At 44.4% G+C, this 14,963-nt stretch overlaps 1 protein-coding gene across 1 annotated transcript; it reads left to right on the top strand.

The window, feature by feature from the left end:
• Nucleotides 1–3,443: 3,443 nt before the first annotated feature.
• TMEM230 (transmembrane protein 230) lies at nucleotides 3,444–14,665 on the top strand. The gene is made up of 4 exons (XM_089681740.1): nucleotides 3,444–3,522; nucleotides 4,497–4,632; nucleotides 12,202–12,324; nucleotides 13,179–14,665. The coding sequence occupies exons 2-4, from the start codon at nucleotides 4,537–4,539 to the stop codon at nucleotides 13,317–13,319; spliced, it is 360 nt and encodes a 119-aa protein (XP_089537866.1). The 5' UTR covers nucleotides 3,444–3,522; nucleotides 4,497–4,536; the 3' UTR covers nucleotides 13,320–14,665.
• The last annotated feature ends 298 nt before the right edge of the window (nucleotides 14,666–14,963 follow it).

Raw genomic sequence — 14,963 nt, 5'->3', positions numbered from 1 at the left:
TGGGAGCGATTGTTACTGGGTCAGGTTAATTACGCAATTAACCCTTCACACTGCCACCACCTCCGTTTTGTACAGAGAAAGATTTAACTCGGCAATATCAGCAATAACACTATGATGTTTGAACAATCGTCGGTATACCACTGTCTCCGCAGACAGAAATATACCGAAATTTAAAACACACAGTAGCGCTTTTCAGAGGCAGGGATTCTTAGTTTGCATTTAGTTTTTGCACTTAGTTTTCAGAAAGTAAGATTTATTACTAAAAGGTCAAAAGGGTGCAATAAAAATATTTACAGAAAAAGATGTAGCCTATATATATATATATATCTATATATATATATATAGATATATATATATATATATATATATACAGAGAGCAATAACACAGCAAAGAGATTACAGAAAGGAATTTAGATAGATAAGATACTTGCCAAAAGCCTTGGGGTAAGCAGTTTTCAAGTTCAGAGCAAAAGGGCTCCCAGAGCTGGTTCCGATGTTACAAGGGAGAATTTTCAACTTCAACTCAGCTTAGCTTACATTCAAGCATCACAGCATTTATCTAGGAACTCAGCAGGGTGTCTCCCTGAAGCAGAGAACCAATCGCCTCATTTGGGTGGGTGTGGCAGGTGGAGACCCAAGCTATGACCAAAAATCCCTCATAGTTTATTATGGTTCATAACTTACTCTGGATACATATAACATTCTATCCACGAGTAGATTAATGTGCAGAATCTTCTGCTGAACGTCTACATATGAAATATGAGATACCTGCTGGGATGGTTAAGGAGATATTATTTTCTGCTTTCCTGTTGATCTCAATTCTTTCATAATCCAAGGTATGTAATCATAGGGGAAAATGGATGTTGAATGTGGTGCCTGGTTTACTGTTTATCTGGAATGTCTTTGAGCTCAGTGAAGGACTTGGTTTATGGCTTTACGATATCTCAGATTGAGAAGTTAACAGACATCTAGGCACCAGCTCGGCTGGAGTTTTATAGCCATGGAGCTCTCCCACTGGGGCCTATTGCCTGTTGAACTCTGCATCAAGCAGACCACAGGTCACTCAACAGAGAGGGAGGGGGGATGAGGAAAACTGATTTGGGAGTAGAAAATGATAGAAAATTGAGGCCTTTGCCAAAATGGAGGTTCGCATCCATCTCTGTGTGCATGATTGCTACACCCAGTGGCATGCCACTGCTGATCGCTGTGTCCTACGGACACAACTGATCACGCGATATGGTAAAAGGCCAATCACAGCGGACACAGCAGATCACCAGGTAAATGCAGTTACCAGTTATCGGCTGCACTTTGCTCACGCTGTCACAGTGTGAGGAACATACTGCCGAGAACCAGCAATTGTCAGTGAAGGGATCGGCATTGATCATTGGGGCACTGATGATCAGTGCACAGCAGTGCTGCCCACCTGTGCCTATCAGTGCTGCCCATCAGTGCCGTCAGTTAGTGCCACCCATCAGTGCTGCCTATCACTGCCCATCAGTGCTACCTATCAGTGCAGCCTCATCAACGCACATCAGTGAAGGAGAAAAACTACGTTTGCAAAATATTAAAATAGAAATAAAGAAAAACTTTTTTTTCAAATTTTTTGCTTTGTGTTTATAGCGCAAAAAATAGAACACTCAGTGGTGATTAACCAATTCAATAGCGGGCAATTTTACACCATCCTGCCCAGGCCATTTTTCAGATTTCAGCGCTCACACACTTTGAATGACAATTGCGCGGTCATACAACATTGTACCCAAACTAAACTTTTATCATTTTCTTCACACAACTAGAGCTTTCTTTTGGTGGTATTTAATCACCGCTGGGGTTTTTATTTTTTGCTAAATTAACAAAAAAGTCCGAACATTTTGAAAAAAAAACACGTTTTTCTTTGTTTCTGTTATAAAAGTTTGCAAATAAATAATTGTTCTTCATAAATTTAGGCCAAGATGTATTCTACTACATGTCTTTGGTGAAAATAACCCAAATTAGGATGTATTAGTTTGTAGGAAAGTTATAGAGTTCACAAACTATGGTATAGATCTGAATATTGATCAATCCTGAAGTACTGACAGCCAATCTAATTTCTTGAGGTCCAAGAATGTCAGAACAGTACAGATATCCCCCAAATGACCCCTTTTTTGCAAAGTAGACAGTCCGACGTATTTCATAAGAGGCATGGCGAGTTTTTTGAAGTTGTATTTGTTTTGTCATAATTGAAAATGAACAAATGAAAAAAAATTAGTTTCACTATTTTTTTTTTACATATTGTCACCAGTGCAGTACAGCGTCATCATATAACTGGCATGGCGGTGATCAGGGACACTGACTGGTGACAGTGTGAAAAAAAATATATATACATATTTTTTTTTATTTTAAATTTTTTTTCTTTTTTTAAGGATTTTTTTTTCATATTTCACTATGTCCAAAGTAGTACAATGTTACCATAGTAACATTGTACTACTTTGGGGAAGTGATCAGTATTTTTTTTTTTTTACACAATTTGCTTATAACAAAGAATTACTTTGCTATAAGCAAGCATTTACCTGAATGACATCGATTCATTCAGGGTTTTTTTGTGCTTAGCTGTGATTTGGCCACAGCTAATCACATGACATGTGCATGTGATTAGCTGTGACCCTTCACATTTAGGCAGTAGTATACAATGGATGGCATGAATGAAGCCATCCAATGTATACAACTGTCATGTGACCTGCTGTGATTAGTCACAGCAGGTCACATGGTACCGGCAACGGGGCCGATACTCAGACCTGTCATCGGCCATGTCTGAGGTACACGGCCGGTGACAGATCGTACCTCTGCAAGCGAGCGAACTGCGCATGTGCTGGAGGACGCCATATGGCGTCCTCCCGGAAAGGTAATGCACTTTTGCGGACACCATTTGGCCATAGGCTGGGCATCAAATGGTTAAATACAACCAAAAGAAAGCTCTACTTGTGTGAAAAAAATGATAAAAATGTAATATAGGTACAATGTTCCATGACTGCGCAATTGTCAAAGTGCGACAGCATTGAAAATGACCCCGGGCAGGAAGGGGGTATAAGTGCCCGGTAAGCGAGTGGTTAAACCTGAACACTTATGAATTACACAGGTTCTGGTGCTAATTGAATGCAGATAAGGCACTGAGTTGAATTATCACCTTAACCAGCCACAGAACCTGTGTAATTCATGTGTGTTCCGGTTTTAAAGAGATGAGGTGGCAACCCTAGCCGGGACTCAGGAACACACATGGATCATACACGGCAGTTTTCATTTCTCTCACACTTCCTATGACGCGCTCTTCCCGCCATATTCCCCATATACCCAGCCTCCCCCTCAGCCTATCACAGTGAAGCAGCTCTCACTGCAGCAGTACAGCTCCGCCTCTTTCCTCCTTTACGTTTTGTCGTTCTCGTGGGGCGGCGCTTGTAAGTCGCTTGCCGTTCTGAGGAGGCTCGTCAGTTCCTGTTAGTGGAGCCCAAACGCGGAAGTTGTTGTATGTAGTATGCACACGTCCATCAGGTACATGGAGTGATCCTGTGTGGCCCGAGCTCAGCGGCCTGGCTCGGATTACGTCTTTGTCTCGGGGCTGGAGTGACCGTGTGCTGTGTGATATTTGTTGTTGGGGAGGCAGATCTCCTAAGAATGCACCGGGGTCACTTACCAGGAGACACTGTGTCACTTATCAATGTGTGGAGATAAGTGATCTCTATGGGGGGTGGAGGCTCCTGTGCAGAATTCCCTTTCTTAATGCCTTGTTAACATGAACAGAAGCAGCCTGTGTTGTCATTATAATGGTGATCTAAAGCAGCCATCACATGCCTATGGTTGCTCCATTACAGCGAGGGCAGGTAGATGCTGGCGGGTATGTTTGGTATACAAAGCATACAGGAGACGTTACTAAAACTGGAGCAGCTGTGCTTAGTAACCGGTCAGCTTCTAGCTTCAGCTTGTTTAAGTAGATCTAAACCCATCAGATCTAAATAAAAACCAAACAGTTACATTCCTGACATGCTGGGAATGCTGTCACGATTGTTTGTACTCTCAGCCAAACTGTCAAACCATCAGATGGCTGGAGTCATAGCTGATCACATGTGCAGCACCATGGCAGTTGAAGATCAAACAGAGTCTAAGATGGCAGCTTTTTTGGCTGAAAAGGAGAGGAGGGTTTAGTTCCCCTTTAAGATAAGCTTTGAAAATGAAACCTAGGAGCTGATTGGCTGCTATACAAAGCTGTTTCAGTCTTAGTAAATGCTATCACAAAGAGAGTGAAGTTTATACAGGATCCTGCAGTCCCCATACAGGTCAGTTATTTATGGTAAGTAGTCCCAGTGTCTTTTGCGTAACTGGCTGGGCTGCACTGTAGAATTGGTTCAGGATCCTGCAGTCAACATAGTGATCTATAGTTTCATTTCAAAGTCTTATACCTATTCTAGATGTGTATACAGGAGAGTAAGCCATTAACATTTGGCGTGTTGTCTATTTTTGCTTTTTAGGATTTAGGTTTTCATCTGTATGTAGCAATCCTCACGTGCTATGATGCCCTCACGGAATAATGCTGCTGCTCTTCCGAACAGCAAAGTGAAGTACTCTAAGCTATCTGATACTGATGATGGATACATTGATCTTCAGGTGAGGATAACTGGCTGCCAATGAATTAAATTGTCTTAATGTTAAAGCCCAACTTCAAGAATTACAAATAATCTCCGTTTACAGTGGCAGACCCCCCCCCCCCCCCACACACACACACACACACTCCTGAAAGTTTAAATGCTTGTTATCTCTAGGGAATGAGGAGTAACTCCTCGATCTGGCTTTTGAGCGAGTCCTTGCCATCCTCATTTACAATGCAGGGGTGTTGGTGCTGTGCTGCTTTGTTCTTGAGCCAGGAGCATGGCTCGACAAATCCCAGGCGCCATATCGCCATGGTCACTAGAAATTGCATCCTGGCACCTGGATTCACACACTGCCTCCCTTTGACTTCAATGCAAAATTGCGCCCTTTGATTCCCCATTGAACACATAACATTTAGCCTGTTATGCGAATCTGTGATTTAATGTGAACCAGGGTGGCTGTGATTACAAAATACAGGTTCAGTTGCCACTATTTTCAATGGCACCTAAAATGTGGTGTGGTTTTGCCATGATTGCGCGTGGCAAATTGCATTTCATGAAGCTTGTCGCCCAAAAGTTGCCTTACCCTGGGCACTGGCAACCTACGGCACGAAAAAAAAAAAAAACTGGCGCCTAACTTTTTTAGCTGGCTCCTAAAGTCAAAGCAAATTTTACAAGCCCTGGCACACAGAGGAAGCCTACCAGAGTGAGGAGTTGGAGAAGTAATAAGGCTGCTTTCACGCTGAGGAGTTTTTCAAGCGTTTTTTTGCATTAAACAAAGTGCCTGAAAAGCTCAAGAAAACTGCTTTCCTGTGTATGTGAATGTTTATCTATGTATGTTTTCAGACTGAGGTGTTGTGCTTGCGGTGTGATGTAAAAACTCCTGTTTTTGTCATCTTTGGGGAATGTTTGGGGAGTTAAAAAAAAAATCCCCAAAAACGCCAATGGAAAATCAATGGAAAACATCTGAAAAGCGCCTTAAACACCTCTGAGAAGTCGTTTTTGTGCAGTTTTTAAGTCACGTGTCCTTTAAAAAAATGCCCAGAAAAAACGGTAAAAATGCCTATGCATTTTTGCTGTGTTTTTGCAGCTGATCAGTGTGAAAGTAGTCTAAGCCTTATTCCTCCTCCCCTGAAATAAATGAGCATTTAACCCAGTGTGAGGAGGGGGTACATTGTAAGGGTAGTCTTTAAATCTTTTTACTTAGACCACATTCTATGGTTAGTCTGATTGAGGGCCCATTCACACAGCACCTGTTGTGTTGATGTGTGTCACCTGAAAAGCCGATTACGCTGATTGTAAACCCTCACCTTCTTAAACAACCCATTCAGTCTAAAGAGAAATGAAAGTCAAAACATTTGTATATAGATATAAAACAAATATACTCATTTCTTTTCCCCTTCTTATAAGTGTTCACATACCCTTTGTTCTCAGCTGCATAAGAGCTAGGGGAGGAGAAACAGCAGCACACTGACCTTCCCAGTGAATGACTGTTCAGGGGGGTGTTGTCATCAAAAGTCTGATCATTGGAGGAGAGCACACAGAGTTCCCAGCGTAGCTAGAGAACTGACCACACTGTGCTCTCCTGCCTAGTGTGGTTGGTTATTAGGAAAGTAGAGGGACTGTCAGGAACACAAAGGAAGCAATACAAAGAGAACAGGGTACTTTTTTATGTACATACATGATAAAGCAGCCTATATAACATGAAAAAAACTGTTATCCTCTTAAGTAAATACAGATCTTTAAAACACGCTGCATCGATGTGAAGGGCCATTTAATGTCTGGGGAATTTAATTTTGTAGTAGACCTTTAGTTTATATGTATTCATGACTTTTCCTAAAGTAGAATATAAATTCAAATGGGCTAGGTCTGACTGACTTTACGTTGCCTAAATAATACTGAATATTATTTGAAGTGTTCAGTAAATTTAGCTGCAAAAATGCACATACACTGCTAGATGGCATAATAAAGTAAATCTGCGCTATGGTAAAAACCTAAAAAAACAAAAACTGTGGCCAAAAAAAAAAACAAAAACTGTGGCCAAGAGGTTCTATAATGTCCCCGATCATAGCTTTTACTTTTAAAGCTTCCGCCTGGCAGTACTAGGGCCGTTGGTTGGTTAATCCCAACCACAGCACCACCTGCCTGGAGTTTGAATGTTCTCCCTGTGCCTGCATGGGTTTCCTCCCACTCTCCAAAGACATGCTGGTAGGTTAATTGGATCCTGTCTAAATTGGCCCTAGTATGTGCATGTATGAATGTAAGTTAGGGACCTTAGATTGTATACCCCTTGAGGGTTAGGGACTGATGTGAATGTACAATATATATGTAAAGCGTTACAGAATTGATGTGGTAGCTATTATTTATTTTATTTATTTCGGGTACTTGTATAGCGTCAATTTACGCAGCGCTTTACACATATATATACTACTACTACTGCTCTCTTCACCTCCCCAAAATGTCTCTTCCACTCCTCCTTCTCATTTTCCTCTCCTCCGTTCCCAAAATCCATTCATTATATCCCTCTGCCCCTCCCAAACATTTGTATATCGTGTCCTCACTGCTTCCCTCACCCCTCTATGGCCCCCACCACCTCCTCCTATTACTCCGCTCTCCCACTGACCCCAACACCTCCACTAGGAGTTTCTCACGCTCCTGCACATCCCGCTCCCATGCCACCTTTCTCACCCTTCTCCTCCTCCTAGCCGCGGGGGACACCCCCCCGAATCCTGGCCCTCCACCTCCCTCACCCGCTCAACACCCTCCCGCCTCCACGTCCTACTGCAACCCCCACAACTTAGTATCTGTCCCCCTGCTCCCTAAAATCTCCCCCCCGTTTTCATGTGCACTCCTGAACGCCCGTTCGGTGTGCAACAAGCTTACCGCCATCCACGACCTCTTTGTTTCCCGCTCCCTCAACCTCCTAGCGATCACGGAAACCTGGATCCAGCCCACTGATTCTACCTCCCCTGCTGCACTCTCCTATGGAGGTCTCACCTGGACCCACTCACCCAGGCCTAACGGTCGTAAAGGTGGTGGGGTTGGTCTGCTCCTGTCACCGCAGAGCACCTTCCAAGTCCTCCCAAACCCCCCCTCCCTATCCTTCTCCTCCTTCGAGGCCCACTGCCTCCGACTATTCTCCCCAAACCCCCTGAAGATTGCTGTGATATACCGGCCTCCTGGATCCATACCACGCTTCCTGGATGACTTCTCCTCCTGGCTACCCTTCTTCCTCTCCTCTGAGCTACCCACCATCATGCTTGGGGATTTCAACATCCCTGTCAACCTCGACAACCCGGACACAGCCCGTCTCCTCCACCTAACCTCCTCCTTTGCACTTGCACAGTGCATACAATCCACCACCCACTCCGACGGAAATATCCTGGACCTTGTCTTCTCCAACCGCTGCGCTCCCCACAACCTCACTAACACCCCCTTCCCTCTCTCTGACCACAACCTGATCACCTTCTCTATCTCCTCGTCCTCCAACGCCTACCCCTCCAAATGTCACACTACTACCAGCCGTAACCTCCGCAACCTTAACCCTGCCTCCCTCCACTCTGCAGCTGATCAACTCCACGACCACATCCTCCCCCTGTCCTGCCCCGACTTGGCTTTGACCGCCTACAACAATGCGCTCTCAACAGCCCTTGACTCACTAGCGCCTTTAACCACACGCAACATCAGACCCCGACCGCTCCAGCCCTGGCAGACTGATCACACCAAAACCCTCAAACGACACAGTCGTGCCCTGGAGCGACTATGGCGCAAAACCAAATCCCAACAAGCCTTCACCCGCTACAAATCTGCCTTCCGCACCTACACCTCCTCCCTCCATGCTGCCAAACAGGCCTACTTCTTGACCCTCATCAAGGCCCTCTCCTCCAATCCTTGCCGACTCTTCTCTGCCTTCAACTCTCTACTCTCTCCACCCCCACCTCCACCCAGCACCTCACTCACTGCCCTTGAGATTGCCAATCACTTCAAAAACAAAATTGACACAATTCGCAAGGACATTGCCGCAACTCACACGCCCTCTCAACCCGTCCCCTCTCACACAGTTACCCCCTTATCCCCCCTCCCCCTCGACATAACCCGCAGGGACTTCATCACTGCTCAAACTCTCTCCAACCCCCTTCACCCTCACTCAGCTACCCCCTCATCACCCCTCTCCCACAGCCCCACCACTGCTCTGACCTCCTCTTCCACCCCACCCTACATTCCTCATACTGAAGCTCCCCCAACACTCCACACCTTTGACCTTACTACCATCGAGGAAGTCTCCAAGATCCTCTCTGATGCCCGCCTCACCACCTGCCCCCTCGACCCTATCCCCTCACAACTCCTACGACCTTCCTCCTCCTCCATCCTACGCTCCCTCACCCACATCTTCAATCTCTCCCTCTCCTCAGGCACTTTCCCCTCCCCTCTGAAACATGCACACATCACCCCCATACTTAAAAAGCCCTCCCTGGACCCCAATGACCCGAACAACCTCAGACCCATCTCCCTGCTCCCATTTACATCTAAACTTTTCGAGCGCCTAGTCTACACCCGCCTATGCTCTCACCTCATCGACAACAACCTCCTCGATCCCCTACAGTCCGGCTTCCGTCCCCTACACTCCACCGAAACTGCCTTACTCAAACTCTCCAACGACCTGCTAACCGCCAAAGCTAATGGCCACTATTCAGTGCTCCTACTCCTTGACCTCTCTGCGGCCTTCGACACAGTCGACCACCCCCTTCTCCTCAAAAAACTACACTCCCTCGGCCTCAGAGATTCTGCTCTCTCCTGGCTCTCATCCTACCTGTCACAACGCTCCTTCAGCGTTACCTATAATGCTACCACCTCCCCCTCACTCCCCCTCTCTGTTGGGGTCCCTCAAGGCTCTGTCCTCGGGCCCCTTCTCTTCTCCATCTATACCTCCTCCCTTGGCCAACTCATACACTCTCACGGTTTCAACTACCACCTCTATGCCGACGACACACAAATCTATCTCTCAACCCCCCACCTCACCCCCTTGGTCTCAGCCCGAATCACACACCTACTGAGCGACATATCAGACTGGATGTCGCTCCACTTCCTTAAATTGAACCTCTCCAAAACCGAGTTTCTTGTCTTCCCCCCAGCCCGGACACCACCCCCCATTGATTTCTCCATCACATCCAACAACGCTACCATCAAACCCGCCCTGCAGGCCAGAGTACTGGGTGTCATTCTGGACTCCAACCTATCCTTCCAGCCCCAAGTCCAATCTTTAACAAACTCGTGCAGACTCCACCTCCGCAACATCGCCAAAATCCGCACGTTCCTAACCCCAGAAACCACTAAACAGCTCATCTACTCCCTCATCATATCACGACTCGACTACTGCAACTCCCTCCTCACTGGCCTGCCTCGCCGCTGGCTATCCCCTCTTCAGTCCATCCTGAACACGGCTGCCAGACTCATTCACCTTTCCAACCGCACTGTCTCCGCCACCCCCCTCTGCCAATCCCTCCACTGGCTTCCGATTGCGCAACGGATCAAATTCAAAATCCTAACGCTGACGTACAAAGCTGTCCACCATACTGCCCCGAACTACATCACTGACCTAATATCCAAGTACCGCCCAGCACGCACACTCCGCTCCTCACAAGACCTCCTTCTCTCTAGTTCCCTGGTCTCCTCCTCCCATGCCCGCCTCCAGGACTTCTCCAGGGTGTCACCCATCCTCTGGAACTCCCTGCCCCAACCCATCAGATTATCACCTACTCTCCTCTCCTTTAGGCGCACCCTGAAAACCCATCTCTTCAGGGAAGCCTACCCCACCCCCTGCTAACTTGCCGACCTCCTCCACTCTTCCTACCACTCCATCCCCCACAGCTATCTCCTCCTGTGCCACCACCCCCTCCCTCCTAGATTGTAAGCTCAAAAGAGCAGGGCCCTTGATCCCCTCATGTTTTGCATTGTATTGGTATTGTTCTGTCACATGTTCTGTCTCCCTTTTGTAATGTACAGCGCTGAGCGAACTATTGGCGCTTTATAAATACTGTATAATAATAATAATAATAATAAATTTTACATTCACATCAGTCCCTAACCCTCAAGGAGTTTACAATCTAAGGTCCCTAACTTACATTCATACACATATTAGGGCCAATTTAGACAGGATCCAATTAACCTACCAGCATGTCTTTGAAGTGTAGGAGGAAACTGGAGTACCCGGAGGAAGCCCATGCAGGCACAGGGAGAACATGCAAACTCCAGGCAGGTGGTGCCGTGGCTGGAATTCGAACCAACGACCCTAGTACTGCCAGGCAGAAGTGCTAACCATTTAGCCACTGTGCTGCCCATATATTATTAGTTTTATTTGTTCACACTTTTTTCTTTCCTTTTAATTTAATCTGGTAATCCTTCCATTAACTCGCCTCATGTCCTAGGGTGTTGTGACTGCATAATATTGTATTTTGACTATATAACACCTCCCTCTCTTCTCCATAACAGGGGAGGTGTTTTGTAGTCCAGGATGATAGCAGGGAACAATGCTACCTGATAACAGTCTGGAATAAGTGGTCAATCAAGCTTTTTTTTGTCTGAGTATAGATCTATGCTTACCACAAGCATGTTTGAATCCACTTACTGTAACTTACTATCTCTGCTGGAAGTTTATTCCACACATCAAAATAATACTTCCAAAGATGAGTGTTGAACTTTCCTCCTGCTACTTTGAGGTCATGTCCGCTTGGAAGCTCACAAGATTTCTGGCTGGATGAACTAGTTTTTCTTTGCGTTTTTTGAACTGATATAATAAAACACTTTAAATGGTGAATTTAACAGTCAAAAAGGAATAAATAAGAGAAATTTGTTAGCGTTTACATATACTTTAATCAGTGCACATGGGAGGGCCGGGACGCTGATGGGAGGGAATGACCAGTCCTCCTGTAGGGGCCCCAGGCACACAGAGGGGCCCAGACAGCAGGGGGATTCATTGCAGCAAGACGGAGGGGCAACTAAAGAAGGATGCCCTGTGTGGTTCTCTGTAGCAGCTCAAAGACTGTCCTTGCCTCCTGCTTTCAGCTGCTGCCAGAAGAGACACAGGGCATCCTTCTGTAATTGCTTCTTCCCCCGCACTGATCCCCCCCCCCCCCCCCCCCTCCTTGTTCTGCCTGCTTCTGATTTCCCCCTGTGTGCCCCCTACCTTCCCGCAATGATGCTGACATCCCCTGTGCCCGCCAGCAGCTGCGAGTACAGGGGATGTCAGGATGGAGAGCAAAGTAAAGGGCTGGTAAATATGTCATTTACCAGCCCCTTCCTTTTCTGAATGGACAATGATTTGTACAGTAACTGTAAGTAACAAAGTAATGAAATAACTTTTAAAAAGGACAATCTGCACAGTGAAATAAGCTTTGTGTTGTATACAGTCACAGCATTATCTTGTATATTTGTGCTTCTGATAAGCCCCGAGACCTTTAAAATATTTCTGTAAATGTTATATTAACTTTTTTTTTTTTTTTTAGCCAACTTTAATTTGCACTTTACTGATCTCTAGTTGGAAAACAAATGTTAATGTTTTAAATAAATATGCTTTCTGATTCCTATCTAGTTTAAGAAGAGCCCTCCAAAAATACCATACAAAGCCATTGCTTTGGCCACTATCCTGTTTTTGATAGGCACGTTGCTGATTGTGATCGGGTCCCTCCTTTTAACTGGACACATTAGCAATGGGGTAAGAGGTTTTTTTTAAATCTTCTTTTCATTCATATTTGTGTTTTGTCAAGGTAGACATGCAGTCATCAATAGTCTCTTCTCTACCTTTCATTTTAGTTTTCTGAGTAAATATAAACCCCAAAATGAAATATATTGCAGCTTTACCAGCCTTGCTAGCTGAATATGATTTCTTTTCTCAATTTTTTTCCCCCTTTGTTTTCACCTGATTATCTTACAGGTGGTGCACTTCTTGTCCTAGGGTGATGATACTCAAACACTGTACTGCATCTGTGGAGAAGAGGGGTTGTCATCCTAGGACAAGAATTGTTAGGTGTTCTGTCTTCTCTCGTCTTATGCATACCAAAGGGTAAGGGGGTTCTGTAGTTCTAAAATACTGCATGATAACACTGCAGAGTACACAGGACTTTTGGCAGGATCAGCAGGTAATTTTTCGCACTTGGATATAACAAAATACTTTTAATGGTATATTTCAGAGGCAAATAAGAGTGTATTGTTGGGGTTTACATATGCTTAAAGGTATTCCTCGCTTTGCTTTTTAGTTTAGTATATTTGTGAGACAGAGGTAGATTCTACATCAGTTAAAGCGTTGTTACTTAAATCTGCTTGAATTCATTAAGCCATGAGTATGGCTGTTCTGAGGCTGCTTTGGCTGTCCGGAGCCCAGTTGCCTTATGACCAGCTGCTTTAAGATGTTTCTGGTAGCATCTTTCACTCAATTGATCAATGACTGTGGCTTTTATATACAAAATGCTCATTGTTTGTTTGGTACTGGTGACTATGGATGAGCCGTTTGTAGACAAAAACAATTGCATTTTAACTTTTTTTTTTTTTTTTTAATATTTTTTTTTGAAGGGCAATGAACGGGCTATACCTGTGCTGATCATTGGAATTTTGGTCTTTCTGCCTGGATTCTACCACCTCCGCATCGCTTATTATGCTTCTAAAGGATACAGAGGTTACTCATACGATGACATTCCAGACTTTGATGACTGAACCACTATGTGTGGCAGTAGGCACAGTACACACTATTCGACTTCACTGGGAGCCGTCAGGTCACAGTAGGGGAAAGAAAAGATGCCCAGCAGACCAGTGTATATACAATGAGGCTTCAGTTTAGTCAGGCAGTTGTGATAATTCAGTGGACTGTTTTATCAGTTTGTCACAAAACAAATACCCGATTTGTACTGCTAAATGTTTTGTAGGGTAAAAGCATTCCCTTCTGAAAAGAGCATGTTCGATTTTCCTTAGAGCAGAGAGAGCAAATGAAGAATTAACAATCCCTGAGCAGTGGCAAAACGAGGTCTTGCCCTAACCACCAATCACATTCTAACTATTACTTAAATAGAGCACTTTGGAAAATGATAGCAGGCATTTGATTGGTGGTTTTAGTACCACCCTGTTCCTTCATAGTTAATTTAGTTTAAAAAAAAAAAGCCATATAGCTTTATATTTAAAACCTGCAGAATAAACTATGGCTGCTCAGATAAATATGCATTAAAATATACATTTTTTTTTTTTCATGGGGTACAGGTAGATAAAAATGTTACCAAAGGATCATATCACTCTAATTGGGCAGGCACAAACAAAATGTTAAAATGGCACTGTTACCTGAAGTTTACTTGAGGTATGCTTTATATTTTTATTCAAGTGTTTTCGATAATCTATGCAAGTTTTATGGGTTCATTCATAATTGGAATTTGACAGTTTTCCAACTCTAAGCTCCATGCAACATGGCTTGCAAGTTGCTGCCCTTCAGATGAATTTGCAATACAGATCACAGCAGGTCTAGAAAGGTAAGAAAAATAATTACATTGTTACAGTACCCATTTTACCATGCTAAGGTAAAATGGGAGATCTGAAATGCATGCCGTGTGCAGACAGTGAATAAGTGCATCATATCTGCACTCACCCACAACTGGGCACCTACCATAATGTCCTCCCACAGATTTCAAGTCATTGCAGCCTGTCTACTTCCATGGACTGCATGTCTGAGGCTTTGCCCACTGAAGAATGTCACAGTGCTGAGCACATTCTGTGGACATGGCAATCTCATTTTACCATCCAAGGGAAGTATTTAATTATATATACCGGAGGATAGGGTGTTGAAGTGTAAGTATAATTGCGTACTACCGCTGTCCTTTTTTGAAGTAGACAACCCAGCTTACCAGGACTAAACATTGTGATCCCTGGTGCTGACTTGTCCAGTGTGTACGCTTTATCTTGTTTATGTGCTGAGTGCTGTAATGGTTCTGCACATGTGATTAGTTACAGTCATGGCCGAAATTGTTGGCACCCTTGATATTTCTCCAGGAAATCATGTATTTCTCACGAAACGTATTGCATTAACACATGTTTTGCTATACACATGTTTATTCCCTTTGTGTGTATTGGGACAAAACAAAAAAAGGGAGGAAAGAAAGCAAATTCGACATAATGTCACACAAACCTCCAAAAATGGGCTGGACAAAAGTATTGGCACCCTTTCACAACTGCGGATAAATAAGAATGTTACAAGCATGTGATGCTCCTGTAAACTCACCTGGGGCAAGTAACAGGTGTGGGCAATATAGAAATCACACCTGAAAGCAGATAAAAAGGAGAGACGTTCACTTAACCTTTGCATTGTGTGTCTGTCTG

The sequence above is a fragment of the Staurois parvus genome, unplaced genomic scaffold, assembly GCF_062004578.1.
Source record: "Staurois parvus isolate SC_StPar_1 unplaced genomic scaffold, SC_StPar_1.0 ptg000276l, whole genome shotgun sequence".
Classification (NCBI taxonomy): domain Eukaryota; kingdom Metazoa; phylum Chordata; class Amphibia; order Anura; family Ranidae; genus Staurois; species Staurois parvus.
The sequence above is the reverse complement of the archived record's forward strand: the minus strand, read 5'-3'. Positions and strand labels throughout refer to the sequence as shown.

Excerpts from the sequence above, each read along its gene's own strand:
- TMEM230 (XM_089681740.1), top strand. The coding sequence starts at position 4,537 with ATGATGCCCTCACGGAATAATGCTGCTGCTCTTCCGAACAGCAAAGTG. Across the intron at positions 4,633-12,201 it reads ATGGATACATTGATCTTCAG|TTTAAGAAGAGCCCTCCAAA; the intron begins GTGAGGATAACT and ends ATTCCTATCTAG. Across the intron at positions 12,325-13,178 it reads CTGGACACATTAGCAATGGG|GGCAATGAACGGGCTATACC; the intron begins GTAAGAGGTTTT and ends TTTTTTTTGAAG.